The sequence below is a fragment of the Python bivittatus genome, unplaced genomic scaffold, assembly GCF_059951505.1.
Source record: "Python bivittatus isolate LINGU-HERP-01145 unplaced genomic scaffold, Pbiv_v1 ctg000160_np1212, whole genome shotgun sequence".
NCBI classification, from domain to species: domain Eukaryota; kingdom Metazoa; phylum Chordata; class Lepidosauria; order Squamata; family Pythonidae; genus Python; species Python bivittatus.
The window spans coordinates 1845001-1867165 of NW_028277076.1; the positions used below are offsets into that span (position 1 = coordinate 1845001).

A 22165-nucleotide genomic window follows, 5' to 3' on the forward strand; every position below is an offset into this window, starting at 1 on the left:
AAAAGCAGCTTTAGCAACTCATCCTTCTACATTCTCAGTGTTTTTCTGGCATGGTCAAAATAAAAAAAAGCCAAATATTGCTATTCTGGGGCGTCTTCATTTTGGCCTGAACTGGTAAAAAGCAACCTTTTGTCTGTCATGGATCTCGTTTCAGAGCAGAATTAAGAAAGAAGTCTCAAACTCTGCTAAAAAGCCCCAGACAGTGAATGCTGATTCTTTGAGCTAAATAAATAACATAAAATTTGCACAGTTCATTTTTCCCCCTTCTTTCCTGTTGCTTTTCCTCCCATAAGCTGCCAGGAAATAAATAGAAGAGGCAGAAGCAAAAAAGCCTTCTGAGGTTACTTCCAATATTTTCTTTCCTCTCTTTCTGTGATTCTTCCAAAAAAGCAAGGCAAATAGTCTCCTTTAAAAGCAGAGCATAAGTGGAATAAAATCCCAGAAGCGTCCAGGATGAAGGCTGGACTGCATCACATCAGATCTCCAGAAATTCTGTAAGTTGGATGTTTCCTGGAATTATTTTCTTTTCTTTAGAGTCTCTCCACTGCTTATCCAGGGTCTTTTCCAATGCTTCCATATTTATTCATGCTTTTTCTCCTGGGGATCAACCAGGGCAGAAACAAGAGTTTAGCCCACCAAATTCCAGATTCAAATCCTAATTAAACCCCAGGCTTTGCTTCTCAAGTTTAAATGTGTCTGAGAAATAAAGGATAAAGAGGTGCAGGAAGGCACTTTTGCGAGTTTGAGGGCATCTGTTTATTTATTTGATGTGCTCCACCCAGCTATGGAGGAACTCCTGTTTTTCAGCAGTTAGGGAATAAGAAAGCAAGACAGCCCTTGGAGATACAGGCTAAAAAGACACAGCACAAGAGGAAAAAGCCATGGTGAGGACAGAGGAAAACAAGGCATTGGAGTCATTGGTTCCTCATGGTTTATGGTTCCTATCAGGCCATGATGGAAAGACAGACAGTGAAGAAATATTCTTAGTGTCTGCCCAAACCTGGTAGCATTTCTGCATAGGAATCTGGTCCACGTTCTGTGGCTCAGGTCCAGCTCAAAGCATTTTATCCAATGAATCGAAAGAGTTTATGTGGCACAACTTGCTGGATTCGTGTCCTTGTTGTCTCTCTGTCAGTTTGGAGGCGCAACCTGCCATGTTCTGCTGGCATGTGTCTGGTGGCGCAGGGAACGAACATCTCCAAGGCGAAACCCAAGAGTTAAGGCTCTTCACAAAGGCCTTTTGACCAGGGTTTGCAAATGAATGAGTTATTCTTTTCCTGGAGGGTGGGACGCCCTGGTCCCAGAGAGAACGGGGCATTTCCCCCCCGAAAAAAATTACTGGAGGAGATGCTTGTAGGCCGTGTAGGTCTTTCTGTTCCCTCTGAGATGAAACGGACTCCCCGGTTCTAGATCGGGGAAGACCACTCCCTCCCCTTCCAGAAGTTCCAAAACTTCTGCTTCCCAAAAAGTACTTTTTTTTCCCCTTTGGACCAAAAGTTCTGCCAGGGCCAGATCTAGGATTAGGTTAGAAAAATGCATCTTTATAAGGAACGTGAAGACATGGAAGATCTTTTTGAGGGTCCTAACTACGCTCTTCTGCCTTTAAAACTCCTACTCCTGGATCTTCTTTGAGGAGGCGAAGCAGTCATGAAATAAGGGGGGGGCTCACCCCGAATATTAATGCTATTTGTGAACGGGCTGGCGAGTTGAAAGAGGATATTCCTTCCTTTCTGCCACTCTACCTTTCTGCTTTTCCTGGCCCATCTGCAAACCTTCAACTTCCTTATGGAGTATTGTCCCCTTCTTCAAAACCAAGATGGGGTGAAGACCTGGGGTCCGGCCGGCCATAGCTCCTACCGGCCACTGCGTCTTCCACTTCTGTAATATATTTCCCTACCTTGACCTTTACCTTGGGCCGGGGGAAGGTGACTGTGGCCAGCAAAGCATTCACGGCGCTGTCTGTTCCTAGTCTTTGGGGGTGTAGGAAGAAAAGGTTGATTTTCATGCACCCGTCTTTTGTTTTAGAAATGAGCACACTTTAAAAAAGGAAGGGGGAACGAAACAGCCCGTCTTCCTTGCAGCTGCAATTCGATGGCTGCAGCACGTTCTCCCTGCTGTAAGCTTCAATGATGCAGCACGTTTGATCCTTCCTGTTTCTCCAGTTAGCACTGATGCATCCGCGCCCGGGGTGGGGTGGGGGGGTTGAGCGTGTGACTGTGGAGAAGCAAAGATTCAGGTTTATTGGGGGGGGGGCGGGTGGGAGAAGAGACCCAGCACTGGTTTGGGAACAAAAGGGGCACCACTGTGGCCTTCTAGCTGGGGAAGGGGTAAGGATCAAGGCCTCCCAAACTTTTTCAAGGGGGGGAGTAAAAAGAGGGTTAAGGAACCTGGAGATTCGATTGATTCCAGGTTAAAATGAAGGAGCACGGAGAGGTGAATCAAGAATGTGGGTGAAGTGGGTGGGAGGGCCAGGCTGGGATGGAGGACAGGTGAAGTCCACCCCCCCAGTGAAAAAAAGTCTGCGCTTTTCCCTGTTTGATTTCTTTCCTGGGCTTTGCCCCCCCCAACCGTTCCCTACCTCTGAGTTCCTTTGTCTGCCCTTTGTGATGGAAAGAGCGCTCTTAAATCAGCTCCATGACACGGTTATTGTTTGTCCTCCTGGAGTTTTTAAACTTTTCCCCCTCCCAAGGTCAGGAATGTGTCTAGCTGCTATTGGCAGCGTGGTGGGGCAGGGGGGCCGAGGGTCAGCCCCGTCTTCCTGGGTCATCTGACAACAAAACCTTTTGAAATATCGACTCTCCATCACGGGCGAGATTGTCTCTTGCCAGCAGGGCCCTGGCACAGCCCTTGAATGGCTCCGGCCAGGCCTCTGTCCACCGTACCGGTCAGCATCTGGCAGTGGACAGAAGGCCATTGTGTGCGAAATAGCTTTGTTTTCCACCACAGCTGCCTGATTTGGGCTAGAACTGTCCGAAGGGCCTGGTGGGTGGGAGAGAAAAGAGGGGGAGGAGGGGGCTGGTGGGGGGGGCAGATTGTATGGGTCAGTGCTTCTTAGAAGGCATTTTTTTTCCCACCCCTTCTAGACCAAATGCTTTTCCATCCAAACTTCAGACCGCTAAGCCCAAGCGTTTCCAGCGTCCGTCCCTTTGCTGCACCATTGGTTTGTGTGTGTATGTTTTAAGTGGAGGAATTCATTGGGGCAGGGAAAAAAATGTAACGGAGAGAAAACTTGTCTTTTTGAAGTGAAGAATCAGTCGAGATGCTACAGGGTGGACCTTTGGGGAGCGGGGGGAGGAAAGAGACTTTTGCCCCCAGTTTAAAGGCACTGTGAAAAAGCACCTTGCGGGGAAGAATAATCGGGGAGACCTAAATCTTTCCTTTCTTCCTTAAAGTGCAAGCTGTATGGAAGGTGGCGTGCCAGGGATCTGTGTCAGATGGAAATTGATTTCAAAGTTTTCCTCCAGCCTAGAAGAGGCTGGGTAGGTTTTTGTTTGCTCACTTTTGCCAAAATGGCTGATTAAACTAACTAAATATTAATAATTTCCAGGCATATTGCTGGGAACCTAGGCTGGAGAGGTGATGGTAGGGCTTGGCCTATCATTTGACTCAAGAAGAGTCTTCTTACAAACGTATAATAGCCAAGAGTTGAACCTCCTTGTGGAAGGGCAGTCAACCTTTACATGACGCTTGCTAGGAACAAGCAGGAGAAGATCCTTGCTCTCCATCCCGCTTCCGAGATGTGCTTCGGATCAATGATGTGAAAGCCCAGAATTATGCACAATTGGTCTCCTCCTGTGGGGATAAACACTCTGTTGTTCATTCTTGTTATGAAATAATCATCATAGTTGCATTTTCCAGCCGCCCTGGGTGAAATAACTGCCTGTGTTTTCCTGGGTTGGAGAGTGAAAAATCTCCGATGGCGTGTACCGTATCTGGCAAAGGAACCAGAGGAGAGAGGAAGCATCACAATACGAAAGGGTGTGTGTGTAACAGGAAATACAGGAAGACAAGTCATGCCTTTTTTGTAAAAAAAAGTGCTACCTAAAAATAGCTCGATTCTGACATGGCAAAAATAGCTCTTGGCTCTTTCAAAAAGAGCAGACATGTGAGAGGAGCCGCAGACAGAAATGAGTTTAGCAGAAGTCCGGAGTATATTTTAAATCTGCATGCTTGAATCTGCCCGTTACCTTCTGATTTTTTGGAACCGCAGGAGGGGAAGAGAGAAGACCCGGAAAAGAAGTTTCTTTAGCATCCTTCAGGGAATATGTCAGCTTCTTGCTTCCTGTGACACCCTGGGAGGATCCCTTGAATTCAAATTTTAGCCCCTGCTTTCCAAGCACCCTGAATAGATGCTGGGGTATTTGGCTGAAAGAGCAGGCTGGAGAGAGAAAGGTTTGGAAGGCAAAAACAGGAATCCGTTTGGGGTGGCGTGCAGGAAAAGAAGAAAAATTCTGGATTCGCACACTGCGCGAAGTGGTTTATTGAATAAATCTCTTCTGGTGGGGGACACCCAACACGCTAAGCCATCAGTCCTGGTTTACCAACCAGCTTTTCCAGTGCAGCATCTTTGTGATATGTTGAACTACAACTCCCCTAGTGCTGGCTGGGGATTCTGGTCCCACAAATGCAGAAGACACCCAATCTGGGAAGGGCTACCCTAAGTAACATTTTGTAGCCAGATCCTTATTTTTAGGACTTCCTCCCCAACACGGTCAACGCGGAAGACGTTTGCAGGTGTGAATCGTGCCTCACCGTGGAGGAATCGGCTAAGTATTGATGTGTTCAGGCTGGGCAGAGTCACTAGGCAAGATACCCCAGTAGATTTGATTCAGGATGATGGGCTTCTGAGATTTCTCACTTGGTTGGCTGTTTTAAAAGCAGCCGCTGCTCCCTGCTTAGCGATAAAGCTGTATTTCTCGGCAGCTTCGATGCAGTGTTGCCCTCTGCAGTCCCACCGAAAGACATGCAAGCAGGATTTCTTTCTTTTTCCCCCTTTTTTAAAGACAGCCTAATTAAGTTCGGTTTCTCTTTTCTGTTTCCCCCTTTGGGCGGAGCAGCGATGTCGTGAAATATCTTTCCGGGTAGCGAGCGAAGAAGCTGCGAGGTTGGTGCGTGCCCAGGGCTCAGATCCTTGGGTTGGCAGAAGAAAAGCCGCGGGTCAGACCATGCCAGGCTGTAGCGCCGTCTTCGTCTGCCTGCATTTTTCCAAGACATCCAAGCTTGGGGGCACTGAGAAAAGATGGAAGGGGCTGAGGCTGAAACCACAAAGGGAGCTGGGCATCTGAAAAAGAGAATGAGCCCAGCCGTAAACTGGAATAATTGACTTCTTTCTATCCTCAGCTCCCTTCTCTTTCTACTTCTTTTTTCTTCCCAAGAAGAGAGTCTGGTTCAGAAGAAGTATTACCAGTCATAGACTAACAGGCAAAGATGTAAAAAGGCCACCGTGCCTTTCTTCGTGAATTTATTTAGAAGGCAGTTTTGAGCAAAGGCGGCAATCGCAGTGGGGCGGACGTTTCTTTCTTGCTGGGAAATAACGCATTTTCTCAGTCCTGAGTTTGTGGCCTGGAGCTGAACCTGGATTCAGAGAAGGGGGCCCTGACCTCTCCAATCCTGAGGCTCCCTTGTGCTACTCCTCCTTCGAAGGGGAAGATACCAGCCAAAGATACACAGTTGGGGATCCATATATGGGAAGGAACGGCAGTATCTCCTTGAATCTGAATTCAAGGGAATTCAAGAGATCTGAGATCTCTTTCTGAAGCCCTAAGTGGACGGTTGGATGGGCAAGTACCATGGACAGGGACTTAAAGATCATGGCCCCACAGAGACAGAATTCTCTCTTACAGGATCTAGACGGAGTCACAACTTTTGAGTGTAGCACAATTTTAAAAGAAGTGTGGGGGGGGGGAATGGACAGGCAACCAGGGTTTTCATGCCACCTGAGAGACAGCCAAATCCAGTACCCCCACATGTCTTTGTGGCAGAAGGAACAGCTTCATCTTTCAAGATACTCCTGGATTCTTTCTCGCCGGCGTTGCAATAAGCGAGCGTTTGCTTGGATGCATTTAGGAGTAATTAAGCAAAGATCACGTGACTGTGATGGTGCTTACGATTTTATTTCAGTTTTCCTTTGCTGCTTGCTACTTCCTTCAGCTGAACTGGGGCTCTTTCTCTTTCTCTTTGAGGATATCTTTGTATCGGGTAAATAAGCAAGTGAAACTAAGAGCAGAGAGATGCTGCAATGGTCGTAAGTGTGAGGACTGGTCACTGTGTTTTTTAAGCACTGTTGTAACTTTGAATGGTCACTAAATGAGGCAACTGCTATGTGAGGTCCGCCTGTATAGCTTTGGGAGAGAGGCAGGAAAATCAGATTAAAAAAGACTTTTTTTAGCCAATAGATGGCAGCATTTTGCTAGCTTATCCTTTGCTTTCCAAGATCAGAATTGTGTGTGAAAGGTGTGAATTCATCTGGAAGAAAACCTCCGCTTTCTGGATATACAGTAACCTCTTAAAAACAGACTTGAGAGCTGTGTTCATGCTGGCTTGCTTTTTGCCAAGGCAAAAGAGAAACATATCACCTATTCTTATAATTACTTTGATTATATACCACCCTTCCACTGAAGAACAATGTTGCTTGAGATGGTACCCCTTCCTGTATCCATATCTCACAGGGACATGTTTTGGCTGAGTGTAATGTGTAGCTCAGCCACTACATCATAGCTTAGAAAACAGGATGGACGTAGGATGGAGAATTTTGGACTAGTGAAATTTTGGTGCGAGTCAAGACTTACGGGTAGAGCAAACTATGGATATAGCACAATGTGGGAACCGGCCCTTTTTTATTTTTATTAGCGTTTTCCATTCTGCCCTCTCCCAGGAACAGAGAGCCAGAAAATATCACAAGGGGAGGGTTTAGTTCTCTGCTGGGTTTTCCCATTTTTAATGTTAAACAACTCTTCCCCTGCTTCTTGCATTAGATATGAATGGGTGAGGAATGAAGGTAAATCTGTTGTATTGTAAAGTTTGGTCTTGAAGGAAGCAGGCGACCATGGTTAGTAGAAACATAACATGGTTTGTTTGGGTATCTGAATGGGACCCTGGGCCTGTACTTTACTTCTGTGGGAATGAGCAAGACTCTCTCTCCTCCTTTTTTCCCCCTTTTCTCACAATTCTCACAGCAAATGTTGGGCGGTTGTAGCTTGTTTTAATTCACGATCGTTAAAACAAACTAGGATCCAAGCTGAGGCTCAGCAGTTGCACGGTAACTGCCAGAATGGGGAACCCAGGCTTTATCTGGCTAGAATCTTTGGAAGCCCTCTCGTCGGCCCTAGAGATCTGGGCCTGAAAATGCACTTGGTGTATGCTCAGGAGAACAGCCGGCCATACTCTGGGCCCCAACAGCCAAGTCTGGAGCTCTGACAGTGCAAACTGGTGAAATCTCGTTTCTGGGTTTGGGAAAGGCGGTGTTCCTAGAAGGCAGGGGAGGAGGCAAGTAGGAAAAATTTGCCTGAGATGGACAACGCCATTTGGAGAGAGCGATGGTCTGCGATGAGAAACAGCTTCCGATGTTCTCCGGACCTCATGAGGACTAGAAATTTGCTCGGCTGATTCCCCGCCCAGGATCCAGCGCCAGTCCCGCAGCTCAGCCAAGGGGAGCGCGTGCGCCTAAATCGCGAGATGTGGGGAGCGGCTGCAGGGCCCATCATCCTCGGCCGGGATGGGAGGGAGGAGAGGACAGTAGTACCCCCCACCCACCCCTAGGCTGGGTGAATGCCGTGGTGAAGATGAGGGGCGGCGGGCAGGATCCGACCCAAGGGAAGCAGCGTCTGCTCGGGGAAAAGATTCAAGCCCGCCCCTTTTTTTCGGGCCCCGCCCCCCGCCTTGGCCCCGCCCCGCCTCCCTCCTCCGCCCCCCGCGCCCCCGCCGCCGTGGCCACCGCGCGATGCCTCCGCCCGCGGCTCTGCTCCGCTGCGCCTTGGCGCTGCTCCTGCTGGGTCTGGGGGCGCCCTCTTCCCTTCCGTCGGAGGGGGCGCGGGAGGGGGCGCCGCCGGGGAGAAGGCGCACCCCGGCCGGGGGGGAGGAGGAGCCGCCCGCCGTGGTGATCGCCGTCCTGGCCCGCAACGCCCAGCACTCGCTGCCCCACTACCTGGGGGCCTTGGAGCGCCTGGACTACCCCGCGGAGCGCATCTCCCTCTGGTGAGCGCGGCGTCCGGGCGGGGGCCTGCAGGGCAGAACGCCCCTTCTGAGCTGCGCAGCCGCCTGCTGGGTTGGGGGTCCCCCTCCCCCAAGTCGGCTTTGGGCTCTCTTGAACTCTGGGCGGATGTCGGGGGTGCCCCTGCGTGAGTCGGGAGGGTCCTTTGCGTCGGGGGCCGGCTGGGAAAAGGCTTGGGCTCCTTTGAAGCTCCCAGGCTGGGGACCCCCCTCTGGGCTGCGCAGGCCGGGGCCAAGGGGGACGCAGTGCGAGACCTCCAGAGGGCACCGCGTCTGAGGACAGCGGCCTCCATCAGGAGATCTGCGAAACCGGTTTGGAACAGGTTTCTGCCCCAAGTGCTGATGGACACAGGTTTGGGGGTGCAGAGTGATCATTGGGATTTGGGGTACCCAGGGGCGTCTTTTGCTGCGGTTTGCCACGTCGTGGTTGTTCCTCGGAACTTATTTTGTTCCTCCTCTCTCCTTCCTTGGACTCACCACGTTCCTTTGGAATTGGCCTCCCTACAGCTGGAACTGCCCCTCCTCTCCCCCCCACCGTTTGACCCCTTGCAGATGCACCAGACTGCAACTCCCATCCTCCCTAATCCCAGCACGATGGGAGTTATAGTCCAAGACCTCTAGACCGTATCAGGTTGTGGGCTGTTGTCCTGTCGGGCGAGGAGAGGGGATGCGGACCGCTTTCTCGAAAAACCGAATGCCGCCGCGCGTTCCGTGTGACATGGGTCAGAACGTGCCTCGGTGGTCTTGAGGAGCTGAAGGCTGCCAACAGATGAGCCCCTTCCGCCTGGAACCAGAGGGAAAAACCCTCAAAGCTCCTTCGTACACTTCAATTGCGATCAGTTCTGTTACTTACAGCCAGAACCGTTCTCGATCATGGTTCTTAGATCTTCCGAGCTGAACCAAGGTACCAGCCCTTTGAGGTAGGCCAGTCAAGCAACAGAAGATGCTCTTTATCGTGGTAGGGTGTAGTAAGAGAACCTGGAAAGCCTCTCTGAGTTGTCCTCCGCTGCATCTTACACCGAGCGAAATCAAGAGACAGTTCCTTTGAGTTTCCTTCTCACGCGTTCCACTTTCTCGGGACTGAGGAATCTTCTCCTCCTCCATTGGCTCAACGCGCCTTGCCAAGACCAGGGGGCAAGGTTTTGAGCCACACTAGTCTCTTCTTCAGGGGCTTCCGATTCATTCTGGCAGCATGCTTGGGGAGTACGTTTTCGCCTTATGCCAGACTCCTCAGAGTAAGTGGCACAACCGTCCTGCTTTTCCAGGCCAATTTATTGGCCATCCCTCGCCTTGTCCGTCCCTCGAACAGCTACCGGCTACCGGCCCCCGGCCCCGCAGGGACGGCTCACCTGCTTCTCCAGCTGTACCTGGGCCGTTGGCGAAGACCGAAGGATTCCCGTCTGCTGTGTTCCAAAGCTTATCCCTGGCCAGAGACGGGAACTTGTAGAAAACCCGACACCAGCAATGTAATAAGGATGGTGGGTGGTTTTTATTTAAAGGAGAAGATGAGCTTTTTCCCATCTGTAGGATCTGTTAAAGCAATGCGTGCAATTTTGGGATGTCTCCGTCCAGTTCCAGAAAGTCAGGATCCAAGATTTGAGTCTGTTGTGCATTAACTTCTATTCTTTTTTCTTCCTTCCTTCCTTCCCTCCTTCCCTCATCTTCCTTCCTTCCTTCTTTCCTTCCTTCCTTCCTTCCTTCCTTCCTTCCTTCCTTCCTTCCTTCCTTCCTTCCTTCCTTCCTTCCTTCCTTCCTTCCTTTTCCTCTTCCCTCTCCTTCCTTCCTTCCTTCCTTCCTTCCTTCCTTCCTTCCTTCCTTCCTTCCTTCCTTCCTTCCTTCCCTCTTCCCCCTTCCCCCTTCCCCCTCCCTCCCTCCCTTCCTTCCTGATGCTTTTCATTCTGTTTCCCCCACTTCCCCAACATTTGGGCCTTGCTCTTTCCTGGCCCGTTCACAACCGTTGGAGAGAACTTTGCTGCTGCAGGGGCCCCATCTCCAGCATCCTCCATAAGGGAAGGATGGCAACTCCCATCATCCCCTACCCCTTTTGCCCATCTGTCATCTTACAATGGCATGATCTCGAGGGATTCTTAATTTCCACTCTTTCCTGTTTCCGTGTGGCTTCGTAGTGCCAATGGTACTGCAGTCGCAGCGTTTTTAAGCTGGTTGGCACACTGTTCTTTCGCGGGCGAGGCTGCCCTTCACCGGCCCACCAACCAAGCAGCAAACACAGGTCCTAACAGAACGAACAAGCCACGTGCTATAAATAAGTTCAGAGTTGATGTGTTGGCATGACTGAACTCAGCTTGAGAGGCATTTGGAAAATAAACATGTAATTTCAAGGAACTGGCTGAGCCAGGGAACATCTTGGCTTGTGATAAAACAGCAGCGTCTGCTGATTTGCTAGCCAGTGCAGGGAGAAAAACGAGCAGGATTCAGAGATGAAGAACTTCAAATATAGGGGGTTTGGTTAAAGAGAAGAAAACCCCTTGGAAACTGACATCAGTTTGGTTTCTGGCACGAGGGGGAAGGGAGTGGCTTCCGTGAGGGACCCCGGTGAGGTTGTTCAAAGGCGGTGGGTTGGAGACCTAGCACTGTAATGTTTGGACCGAAATGTCTTCACTTGGTGGTGACCTCTCCATTTTCCATGCAGTGATCCTAGGTTTGGCCACAATGAAAGAGAACTAGGGGAAAAGTGCTGGGCAGCTCCCATAATCCCCAGCTAGCTGATTATGAGGCTTGAAGTCCAAAACTTCTGGGAAGAGGGGGGCTCTGATCTCCCTTAATAGTTCTCATGGTGTTTTTTTAATCTCCGGCTTCCTATTTCGTGGGGCTGTTTTTTTATGCGTCTTGACCTGAGGCTACCCCAATTTTTTATCGCGAATTTGACAAAGCCTCTGAGAAAAGCTTTGCGTGATCAGCTTTTGGGAGGAACCAACGTCCCCTTTGCCCCCCACCAGGTGTGCCACGGATCACAACGTAGACAACACGACGCAAATGCTGCAGGAATGGCTGAGCGCCGTGGAGAAAGATTACCGGTCCATTGCGTGGAGATCTGTGGAAGAGCCCAGGTACGCTTGTCGGAGGCCTTGAAAGGGAACCTCCATGTACAGAGGCAGTCTACCCCTCCCCGATCTGAGCGCCTCCGTCTAAACTTTTCACTTTGACGCACGGAGAAATTCCGTGCCCTGTTAAAAAACAAAGAAGTCGAGTTTTCTTTTCCCCCCGAGGCGAAATAGCCGTAACTCCTCCCCAGCAAAATGTGGAATTTTACGCTTTAGGGAAACTCTACGAATGTTCCCTCTGAGTAGCCCGTCCGTTTGGACCGTTCTGCTCTTCCTTCCAGCTCTTATCCGAACGAACTGGGACCCAAACATTGGACCGAGCCGCGTTTTGAACAGATGATGAGGTTAAAGCAGGAGGCTCTCACCTTCGCTCAATCGCAAGAGGCCGGCTACATTTTGGTAAACCTGACCGGTGGGCTAAATTCAGCCAAGGGCAGGGGGGCTGGGAAGCTCAGCCCTTGATTTAGCCTGGTGGCTGAACCACCCCATCCCATTCAACCATGATTTGGTTTATTCTTCTGGGCTGTAGGGAATTCCAACTCAGGGAATTTATGCAATGCTTGCGCTTCTCTGTACACCGATCTCCCTGCCAGCTGCTTGCAACCCTAAACTGTAATTTATTTCGTTTTCTCACCCTCCCCCAACAAACCATGAGCATTTCCCTCCCTCCCAAGCCAGCATCCTCCATGTTCTGCACCCCTTCTCAAAAAGCCATGGTTTCGTGTCTCTCCTTGGTGATCAGAGATGTTTGTGCAGGACTCTGCGGAGAACTTACTCCTTGCTGAGGCTCACCGTCTCAGCCGGCGTGTCTTCTTGCCCCTAGTTTGCAGACACGGACAGCATCTTGACCAACAATCAAACACTGAAGTTCCTCATTGCCCAAAACAAGTCTGTCGTGGCACCCATGATGGATTCTCAAACATATTATTCTAATTTCTGGTGTGGGATCACGCCACAGGTAAGCCAAGTTCTCTGTTGCCATGCTCTGTAGAGCATTGAGATGATCTGTTTCTGTTCATCTGAGCACCAAGCCAGGATTTGTGCAGCCTCACAAGTAACCAACCCTGGTTGAATTTGGGGCAAATACCCCCAATCTGAAATTGGGGGGTGGGTCTTCCTGGATTCTGAAACTTGTCTCATTTTAACGAAGTGCTTCTCCAGTAGTGTGAACCTGAAATCCTGGTTTCTTCCTGATTTGGGGTACCTCTTGCGAGGGACAGTCCAGAAGGATGGGAAGCGAACCAAGAATTTGCAAAAACATGGCAGGATTTCTTTGCTCTTTGGCGAGACGCACGTGGGTGAAAAACCATGGTTAACGCAAATGTTGTTTCGGGTTAGGTGCAAATCCCAGCCTTGTGTTTTCTGGGCAGTGAAAGCCTTTTCTTCCAAAGCATGATGAAATCATTTGGCTTAATTTTATGTGTATTTATTTGCTGGCGTTGGGTGGATAAATGGTTCAGTGGGATTTGGGTTTGAAGGATCTCCTCCCCGCCAGGGTTATTACCGACGGACGGCGGACTATTTCCCCACCAAGAACCGCCAACGTCTCGGGTGTTTTGCCGTGCCCATGGTCCACGCGACCTTCTTGATCGACCTGCGGAAGGACGACACAACCGATCTCGCCTTTTATCCGCCCCACCCCACCTACTCCTGGCCGTTCGACGACATCAACGTCTTTGCCTACTCGTGTCAAGTTGCAGGTGGGGACAGAACGATGCTCCCTCTTCGAATTATGATTGAGACAAGTGAAAGAACTTGGGGGGGGGGACCCGAAGTAAATCATTCTATTAAAAACAATTGCTTTTCAGACTGCAAGGAGAAAGCAAAGCCAACATTGAATAATGTTGTTTTTAGGATTAACCCGCAGGGCACGCGGATGAGCACGCAAGCTTTCAAGTTCTCCGGAACTTTTAAATAAAAGCTTATTGGGTGAGAGATTCCCCGAAAGCAGGAAAGGGGAAGGAGCAAAGAAACCCCCAAATGATACCAGCGTTTCAGCCAAAGTCAGAAATGTATTTGTCTTTCTCATCCAGGGGCCCAGATGTATCTGTGCAATCAGGAGCGGTTTGGGTACATCAATGTCCCATTGACATCGCGTCAGACATTGGAAGAGGAGCGTGTCCAGTTTGTGCACCTGATCCTGGAGGCCATAGGTCAGTCGAGGGGCACAGTCCGGCCAGCCCAAGGATCTGTGCATCCTGCTGGGAGGCCCCAGAAGGAAGGAGTCCGCTTGCTTTTGGGGTCTGGCTGGGAGTTTTAAAAAACGAGCCAGGGTTAATATCAACCAAGGTTAGGCTGGGGTTATGAGCACTTGCCCTGAACTCAGAAGCAGACCTGAATAAATAGCAGGATTGGGGGGGGGGGCGGATTTGGACTGACACCCCTAACCCTACAAACCTTGAATCTGCAATTGCGCAAAAGTCTAGCCTTGGTTGATCCTAACCCTGGTTGGCTTTTTAAATTATTCTCGGCTAGGTCTTTCTCAGCATGTTTTGCCTTGGGCTGGCTGATGGTTCAGGGCGTTGTGCGAAGCCAGAGGGTGGATTCATTCAGAACCCTGATTGAGGGCATGGTGCAAACGACGAGCTTGCTAAGAAAGGAAGTGAGATTTAAACTTCTGGTTTTCTCTCTGCATGTTTGTCTCGCTTGCAGTCGATGGGCCTCCGATGGTCCGTTCCAGGCACATCTACGTCCCCCCGAAGCGTCCCACCAAGATTGGGTTTGATGAGGTGAGGGAATGAATTGCAAGCCGAGAGGGGACTAATTCCTGCATCGGGCGGGGGGTTCAGCCAGATGCCCTCTGAAGGGTCTTCCGACTCAGGGCGTCGTCCCCTGTTCTGGCAGGTTTTCCTCATCAACCTGGCCCGACGTCCGGACCGGCGACAGCGCATGCTGGATGCTCTCTTCGAGCTGGAAATAGACCCCTTGGTGGTGGACGCCGTGGACGGAAGGTGGCTGCCGGATAACTTTTTCTTCTTAACCCTGCAAGGGGGTCCCTGACTTCGGCTGCCTTTCCAGGAAAACAGCTTTAGGGTGGTGGTGGCCAAGAGGCAGATTGCGAGGGCGAGCCTCGTCAAGGAACACCTCTCTGGGACAGACCCTCCAGCTTCAGTGGCAGCCTACCCCTAAGCATTGCTCGGGTGGCAGATGAATGCGTCCCAAATTCCCTAAAACCCCACCAAAGGCCCGATTGCCTCTGGTTTGGGCTACATCCGGATTGCTTTCCCCAGATTCTCAACTCTGATTTTTTTCTCTGCCAGCGCCCTGAATAGCAGCAGCATCAAGAAAATGGGCATCAACTTGCTCCCGGGATATTATGACCCCTTTTCAGGCAGGACCCTCACCAAAGGGGAGGTTGGCTGTTTCCTCAGCCACCACCATGTGTGGAAAGAGGTAAGACCCAGGCAAAGGTTGGGAGGGGTTTAAACCCGGTTCTCCTTCCTTTTTCAAACCAAGCACCTCCTTGGTCTTTGAGGCATCCTGATGGCCAGGATGAAGAAGTCAGAGCTAAACTTGACTTAATTTAAAAGTACGTTTAATATTGGGGAAAAACACTGCTAATAAGATTATTCCTGGTCTATTTAATAACTTCTCCCTCCCGTCCTACTAAACATGATCATTCAGCTTTAACTTTGGCAGAGCTCCAGAGCCAGGCCTCAACGTTTAAACCGTATTTATTCTACTCTTCAATTTCTAACCAAACGAGATCCTCCCAATTCTCAGGTTTATCCTCTGAGCAGGCACGGCACGAAAGGAAAGCAGGCTGAGGAGGGGAGAGGAAGTGCTGCGGCGAGGTCTGTGCCAGAGCCCTCCGATCTCCACTGATGCCTGTGCGTGTTGTTCAGATCGTCGAGAGAAAGCTGGAAAAATCGCTCGTGTTGGAAGATGATGTCCGGTTTGAGGCTTATTTCAAGAAGCACCTTTTGAGGCTGATGGAGGAGTTGGAGCAGGCGCAAACGGACTGGGAGCTGATGTACGTGTCCCATGGCTTGTGCGCATTTTGCAAGGCGCAGCTTCACCTGGGCTACGGCCCTTCTGCCGACGGAGGTGGGAGGAATTTCAAGAATTGCTTTCCTATTTTCCAGCTACCTGGGCAGGAAACAAGTAAACTCGGACGACGAGGAGGCGGTGGCCGAAATCCACAACCTGGTGGTGCCCAAATATTCCTACTGGACGTTGGCCTACGTCCTCTCGTGGCGGGGGGCTCAAAAGCTGGTTGAGGCGCAGCCCCTCTCCAAAATCCTGCCCGTGGATGAATTCCTGCCCATTATGTACGACAAGCACCCCAAGTAAGGATTTGCCCCCTCCCCACCCCAACTGGAAGCAGCCCACCTTCTTGATTGAAATGTCGATGGCTTAACAAGGCACCGTTCCCAGCGAATGTGTTGGCAAGGAAGGGACATGACCACGGCCATTGTCGTTGCTGAGTTGGGACGTGGTGATTAGCTGGTTGGTTAGCTTTTGGGGTGGGGGCTGAAGATGGGGGAAATCAATGTGCGAGTCAAATGGACAGCTGACTGTTACAGCACAGAGTCCTCCATTCAGGAGTGCCAGCCGGTAAGCTGGACCCTCTTACGCGACCCTCCGTTCCGTCTTCTGCCTTTTTGCATCTGCTCCACAATTTTTCTTTTTTCAGATGCAAGCTGAAACCCAGGATATTTTGCATCCTGCCAGTTCCTTCTCCCTTAGATATTCTGCTGTTTAAAAATCCACCTAGAGACTGAGAATTTGCATTTAGTCAGAGTCAGGCCCCCTTTCTCGGAGAAACCATTTCATAAAAGAAGTTCCACCCGCTGCCAAAATCTCCCCCATCTTATCACAATGGCTCCTTCCTTCCTTCCTTCCTTCCTTCCTTCCTTCCTTCCTTCCTTCCTTCCTTCCTTCCTTCCTTCCTTCCTTCCTTCCTTCCCTCCCTCCCTCCCTCCCTCCCTCCCTCCCTTCTCCAATCTCCTTCCTTCCTTTTCTGATCTCCTTCCTTCCTTCCTTCCTTCCTCCCTCCCTCCCTCCCTCCCTCCCTCCCTCCCTCCTTCCTTCCTTCCTTCCTTCCTTCCTTCCTTCCTTCCCTCCCTCCCTCCCTCCCTTCTCCAATCTCCTTCCTTCCTTTTCTAATCTCCTTCCTTCCTTCCTTCCTTCCTTCCTTCCTTCCTTCCTTCCTTCCTTCCTTCCTTCCTTCCTTCCTTCCTTCCCTCTCTCCCTCCCTCCCTCCTCCAATCTCCTTCCTTCCTTTTCTAATCTCCTTCCTTCCTTCCTTCCTTCCTTCCCTCCCTCCCTCCTCTTCCTTCCTTCCTTCCCTCCCTCCCTCCCTCCCTCCCTTCTCCAATCTCCTTCCTTCCTTTTCTGATCTCCTTCCTTCCTTCCTTCCTTCCTTCCTTCCTTCCTTCCTTCCTTCCTTCCTTCCTTCCTCCCTCCCTCCCTCCCTCCTGTCCTTCTTCCCTCCCTCCCTCCCTCCCTCCCTCCCTCCCTTCTCCAATCTCCTTCCTTCCTTTTCTAATCTCCTTCCTTCCTTCCTTCCTTCCTTCCTTCCTTCCTTCCTTCCTTCCTTCCTTCCTCCCTCCCTCCCTCCCTCCCTCCCTCCAATCTCCTTCCTTCCTTTTCTAATCTCCTTCCTTCCTTCCTTCCTTCCTTCCTTCCTTCCTTCCTTCCTTCCTTCCTTCCTTCCTTCCTTCCTTCCTTCCTTCCCTCCCTCCCTCCCTCCCTCCCTCCTCCAATCTCCTTCCTTCCTTTTCTGATCTCCTTCCTTCCTTCCTTCCTTCCTTCCTTCCTTCCTTCCTTCCTTCCTTCCTTCCTTCCTTCCATCCTTCCCTCTCTCCCTCCCTCCCTCCCTCCCTCCTCCAATCTCCTTCCTTCCTTTTCTAATCTCCTTCCTTCCTTCCTTCCTTCCTTCCATCCTTCCTTCCTTCCTACCTTCCTTCCTTCCTTCCCTCCCTCCCTCCCTCCCTCCCTCCCTCCCTCCTCCAATCTCCTTCCTTCCTTTTCTGATCTCCTTCCTTCCTTCCTTCCTTCCTTCCTTCCTTCCTTCCTTCCTTCCTTGCTTCCTTCCTTCCTTCCTTCCTTCCCTCTCTCTCTCCCTCCCTCCCTCCTCCAATCTCCTTCCTTCCTTTCTAATCTCCTTCCTTCCTTCCTTCCTTCCTTCCTTCCTTCCTTCCTTCCTTCCTTCCTTCCTTCCTTCCTTCCTTCCTTCCTTCCTTCCTTCCTTCCTTCCTTCCCTCCCTCCCTCCCTCCCTCCCTCCCTCCCTTCTCCAATCTCCTTCCTTCCTTTTCTAATCTCCTTCCTTCCTTCCTTCCTTCCTTCCTTCCTTCCTTCCTTCCTTCCTTCCTTCCTTCCTTCCCTCCCTCCCTCCCTCCCTCCCTCCCTCCCTCCCTCCTCCAATCTCCTTCCTTCCTTTTCTAATCTCCTTCCTTCCTTCCTTCCTTCCTTCCTTCCTTCCTTCCTTCCTTCCTTCCCTCCCTCCCTCCCTCCCTCCTCCAATCTCCTTCCTTCCTTTTCTAATCTCCTTCCTTCCTTTTCTAATCTCCTTCCTTCCTTCCTTCCTTCCTTCCTTCCTTCCTTCCTTCCTTCCTTCCTTCCTTCCTTCCTTCCTTTCTTTCTTTCTTTCTTTCTTTCTTTCTTTCTTTCTTTCTTTCTTTCTTTCTTTCTTTCTTTCTTTTCATTCCCCTTCACTGCCAAGGTCAGAAATGGAAAGGAATGTCCAACTATTTTTTTTAAAGTTATTCTAGCAAAAGTAGTGCCATAAAATCACCAAAGGACACCCTGAGCTAATGTTTCAGGTTGCTGGGGGGCAAGATGGATTTTTACGCATCTACAGCCAGGCTGGGAACCATGGGCATTATAGTCCTGAGTCATCTGGAGGACAGATGTTGACCTTTGCAACGTCGACTTGGCTCTCCTAACTGGAAACCTCATTTCTGACTGATGATATCATCAGTGAACGCTTCCAGTTTTGGCTCAGCCTCTCCTCGGCCGGTGAAGGGTCTGCATTAATTCTCTTTGAGGCTTTGAGCTTGTGTGGACGGTATTTGAGAGCAAGGGAGCCCACCAAAGCGAGCCGCTGCTCCATTTGAGAAGCAGAAAAAGTCCACCCCTCGACTGGCACTTTGGCCCATTGAAAGAGCAGATGGCTCCGTCGATCCCTCTGTTTCTGTTTGCAGTGGGGCGGAAAGGAGGGCCGTGGGGTTTCATAGGTTAGGAGCAGGAGGAACAAGCGTGCCTGAAGATTTTTACCCATTTAAACATTTACAAAAGGGCAATCGATCACTGAAAGCTTTATTATAGTCACAAACCAGCTTAAGATGGAGCTCATTGATGGATAAAGAGTTGTGAACTATCCTAGGACCGATTTGCTCTCTCTTTGCAGCAAAGTTTCCTCCCCCCCCCCGTCTCCTCGCTCGCTTGCAATAGCTCGCTTGCATAGCGTCTGCAACGCTATGAAGGCTGATCATGCAAACTTGGCCTGGCTGAATTTTTCTTGGCAGTAGAGCCGCGCCTTGTTTCTCCCTCCGCTGTCGTTCCGCTTAAGGGAAAACATCATCCGGGATGAGCGTATTCCTTTTTGCACGAGGCTGCAGAAAAACAGCATCAGCAAAACTCGAGGGGATCGGGGAGAAGGAAGGGAGGTTCGAGAGGGGTCACGTGTAGACGGGACTGGAAAGCAGTTCAGACGTTCAGGGGCGGCAGGGAGCTGAGCGTAGCTGCAGGAGTGAAGGCTGGCTTCGCCTCTTCCTGTTTCATCCACTTTTTTAAAAGCATCACCTTTGGATATGGGGTGGGAGATGGGGGATGGACAGATCCTGAGTTGGGGGGAGCATCTTGGGGGCCAGAATCCCTAAAGCCAAACCCTAGTTCCACCATGTTGCAACAGGCCACCGTTTTGACACGGCGAGCCTTCCTTCTTTTATAAAAGGGGGAAAGAGCTCTGCTTTCTGCAAGGGTGAAGGTTGTTGGAACACAACACCCTTCCTTCTCTGCATCCTGCCTGTGCTGGCTCGAGGCGATGGGAGTTGGAGTCCGCGGCAACATCGGGAGCCTTAGGTGGAAAAAGGCTGTTGGGAAAGAGGGGAAGGGTGAGACGGGCGGCTGTAGAAACCAAATCGATTAAAAATGAATAAATGTTCCCCAGCTCAGGAATGAGTTGCTCTTCCATCCGCAGGAAGCCCGGCGTTCTGTAGCTCTGGATCTCCCCCATCCCCAAAATTTGAAACTCCCTGAGACGATCGAACGAGGCTCCCTGCTGCTTGAAAGAGTGACAGTTGGATAGGGTAAACTGTTAAGTTTCCAGCTTGTAAGGCTCCCAGCCAAGCCATTTGGTCTTCCCTCCAGACAGGATGGAAAAGCGATTTGCGTGCAGAGCAGGCTAAACCGGAGCCCGTCCTCTCGGTGACAGTCAGAGCTTTTCCGTCCGACTCGTGCTCCCAACCCCATCTTCATCTGGTTCTTGACTGGCTCTGGGTTTGCTAAACCTTGATAATGTCTTTCCAAAAAGCAAAAGAGGTGGGGTGGGTGGGAAAGGGCTAAAAATCTAGCTGGCCTCAGGCCAAGCACGTAGCTCTGCATGGTTTTTGCAGGCTGCCTCTGATGATAAGTTTGATCTTCGTCGCTGGGGGGGAAGGGGAAGGAGAGCTGCTGACAAACAGCAAAGCCCTGTTGATTGTAAAGGATTTTTGGAGCCGGGTGACAGGATCAGAAGATTCCACTTGCGTCGTCTCAGAGTGCGAGAGGGCCAGAAGCGTGCCGTGATGTGGAAGGAACCTTACTGTTTAGAAATATTTCCCTTTCTCTTGGGCGTGCAAGTTTCCTGGCCTTAGGATATCTGAGTGCAAAAGAGCGAGTTGAATCTTCTCCGCAGGGTCAATTGCAGGAAAGGTTTGACCTGCAGTGCTGGTGACGGCATAAGCTGACCCATCAACCGGCAGAGAGAGTAACCTTTCTACAATACGTGTAGCCAGATTGGCTTCCGAGCCTGACAGCTACGGTTGCACAGTGCCCAAAGCTGATGGGCATTAACCTTCGTCCGGGCACGCTGGCTTGCTTCTCGCATTTGGTTGGTTGGCTTCTTGAGGAGAGCTGTTGTCTCAGCAGCAAGCAGGCCCCTTTTTCAGATCCAGCGACGCAAGTACCGGTTCTCTGTCCGAGGTCCTGAAGCTTCGGGACCACGTCTTCAGCGGTCTCATTTTCTTGGACCCGGCTCTTCCCGCAAAAGTCACTGCTTCAATTCAGATCCCTAAATTGGGGGGTGTGGAGTTAGGGTTGAGCAAGTCTAGCGTAGACCCCATTCATCCTGGATTGTCTCCTTCGTGGCACAAATCCAGCAGGAGAATCAGTGGGCATTTCAACACCTTGTGCGCAATCAACACTTACTTATGCTCAACCGTCAACTCGTGGATGTTCAGCGCCGGCTAAAAATCTGGCAGCTAAATAAATGAATGTTGTGTGAACCTGACTCGGGGGCAGGGGAGAGAAAAGCACTCTATACATGCTTGGAGGTGCACAGCATTTGTGTCCGCAGAGGTCTTACATTCGGAGCTCTTACAGGCACTGAATCGTGCCCCCAATTTTTCACATTTCTACAGCAGTCGCTGTTGATAATTCCCTTTCTTTCTCTCTCCCCAGCGAGGATTACAAAAGACATTTCGGCAGCCGCAACCTGCGGGCCTTTTCCGTCCTGCCCTCCCTGGCTTACCCTGCCCATTACGCTGGAGACGCCCAGTGGATGAGCGATACGGAGTTCTCCACCATCTGGGATGACGATTCACGCAAAACCACGTGGAGCGGCTCGCAGAAAACCTTGAAAGATGCCCGCCTTAGCGGGGGCCCGGCCCGCCATTCTTTCCCCGCAGCATCTCGGGATGAGCTGTGACATCTGGCCGGTAAGCCGGAGTGGCGAAACAGCTGGGTGGCAGATGTGAAAACCCACAGGAAGCTGTTGGTTGCGCTTTCCTGGAGAACATTTTATTTCTTTTCTTTTTATTCATCAAATTTGTCACCGCCCGTTTCGTGAAATGACTCTGGGCGGTTTACGACAAGATAAAAATTTATTAAAATACACCAGAAAGACAGTCCTAGAAATAAATAGGTTCCAAGAAGGTGGAAAATTGGCAATTAGTTATTTATTAGATTTATAGCCTGCTTTTTCTTCAGAAGCTTAGGGGAGGGTTTTGTATTAGTTTTATTTATTCATTCATTCATTTATCATATTTATATAGCCGCCCATCTCACACAAGGTGTTGCAGTAGTTTTTTCCTTTGATCGGCGTGGTCCACCTGGGCAATTTTATTCTGGGCAACTCATCAATGCTTTTTTTTTTCTCTTTTCCAGGCGCACCTTCTGCACTCTCATCGTGGGAGAGAAAGGACAGGTTCAGGGATGAAGCCTCCCCCCTTCCCGTTTTTCCCAGGGCACACGGGGTTTGCTTGAACTGTTTGGACGAGAGGGGTGCTCTGTGGGCAGGGCGTGAGCTGAAGATGGGTTGGGCTCGCCCATCTGCCGGGAGATGGTCCCTCGCTGTGCAAGGACAAGGCGCTCAACCGGGCAATCCTGACCAAGTTTCCCTTGATGCAATAAAGATTTCTGTGCAGATTCAATGGGATAGCCACCTTCTGGATCCCTCCCTCTTTTCCAATCTCCTTCCTTCCTTCCTTCCTTCCTTCCTTCCTTCCTTCCTTCCTTCCTGCCTGCCTGCCTGCCTGCCTGCCTGCCTGCCTGCCTGCCTGCCTGCCTTCCTCTTCCTCTTCCTCTTCCTCTTCCTCTTCCTCTTCCTCCCTTTTCCTCTTCCCTCTCCTTCCTTCCTTCCTTCCTTCCTTCCTTCCTTCCTTCCTTCCTTCCTTCCTTCCTTCCTTCCTTCCTTCCTTCCTTCCTTCCTTCCTTCCTTCCTTCCTTCCTTCCTTCCTTCCTTCCTTCC

At 50.7% G+C, this 22165-nt stretch overlaps 1 protein-coding gene across 1 annotated transcript; it reads left to right on the forward strand.

Annotated features, from left to right (window-relative positions):
* The first annotated feature begins 7905 nt into the window (after positions 1-7905).
* Positions 7906-22116, forward strand: CERCAM (cerebral endothelial cell adhesion molecule). Its single transcript, XM_088146914.1, has 13 exons — positions 7906-8193; positions 11166-11276; positions 11552-11669; positions 12094-12228; positions 12766-12970; positions 13304-13423; positions 13923-13999; positions 14115-14221; positions 14531-14663; positions 15116-15243; positions 15356-15559; positions 20878-21134; positions 21583-22116. The coding sequence occupies exons 1-12, from the start codon at positions 7940-7942 to the stop codon at positions 21122-21124; spliced, it is 1839 nt and encodes a 612-aa protein (XP_088003040.1). The 5' UTR covers positions 7906-7939; the 3' UTR covers positions 21125-21134; positions 21583-22116.
* Positions 22117-22165: the final 49 nt, after the last annotated feature.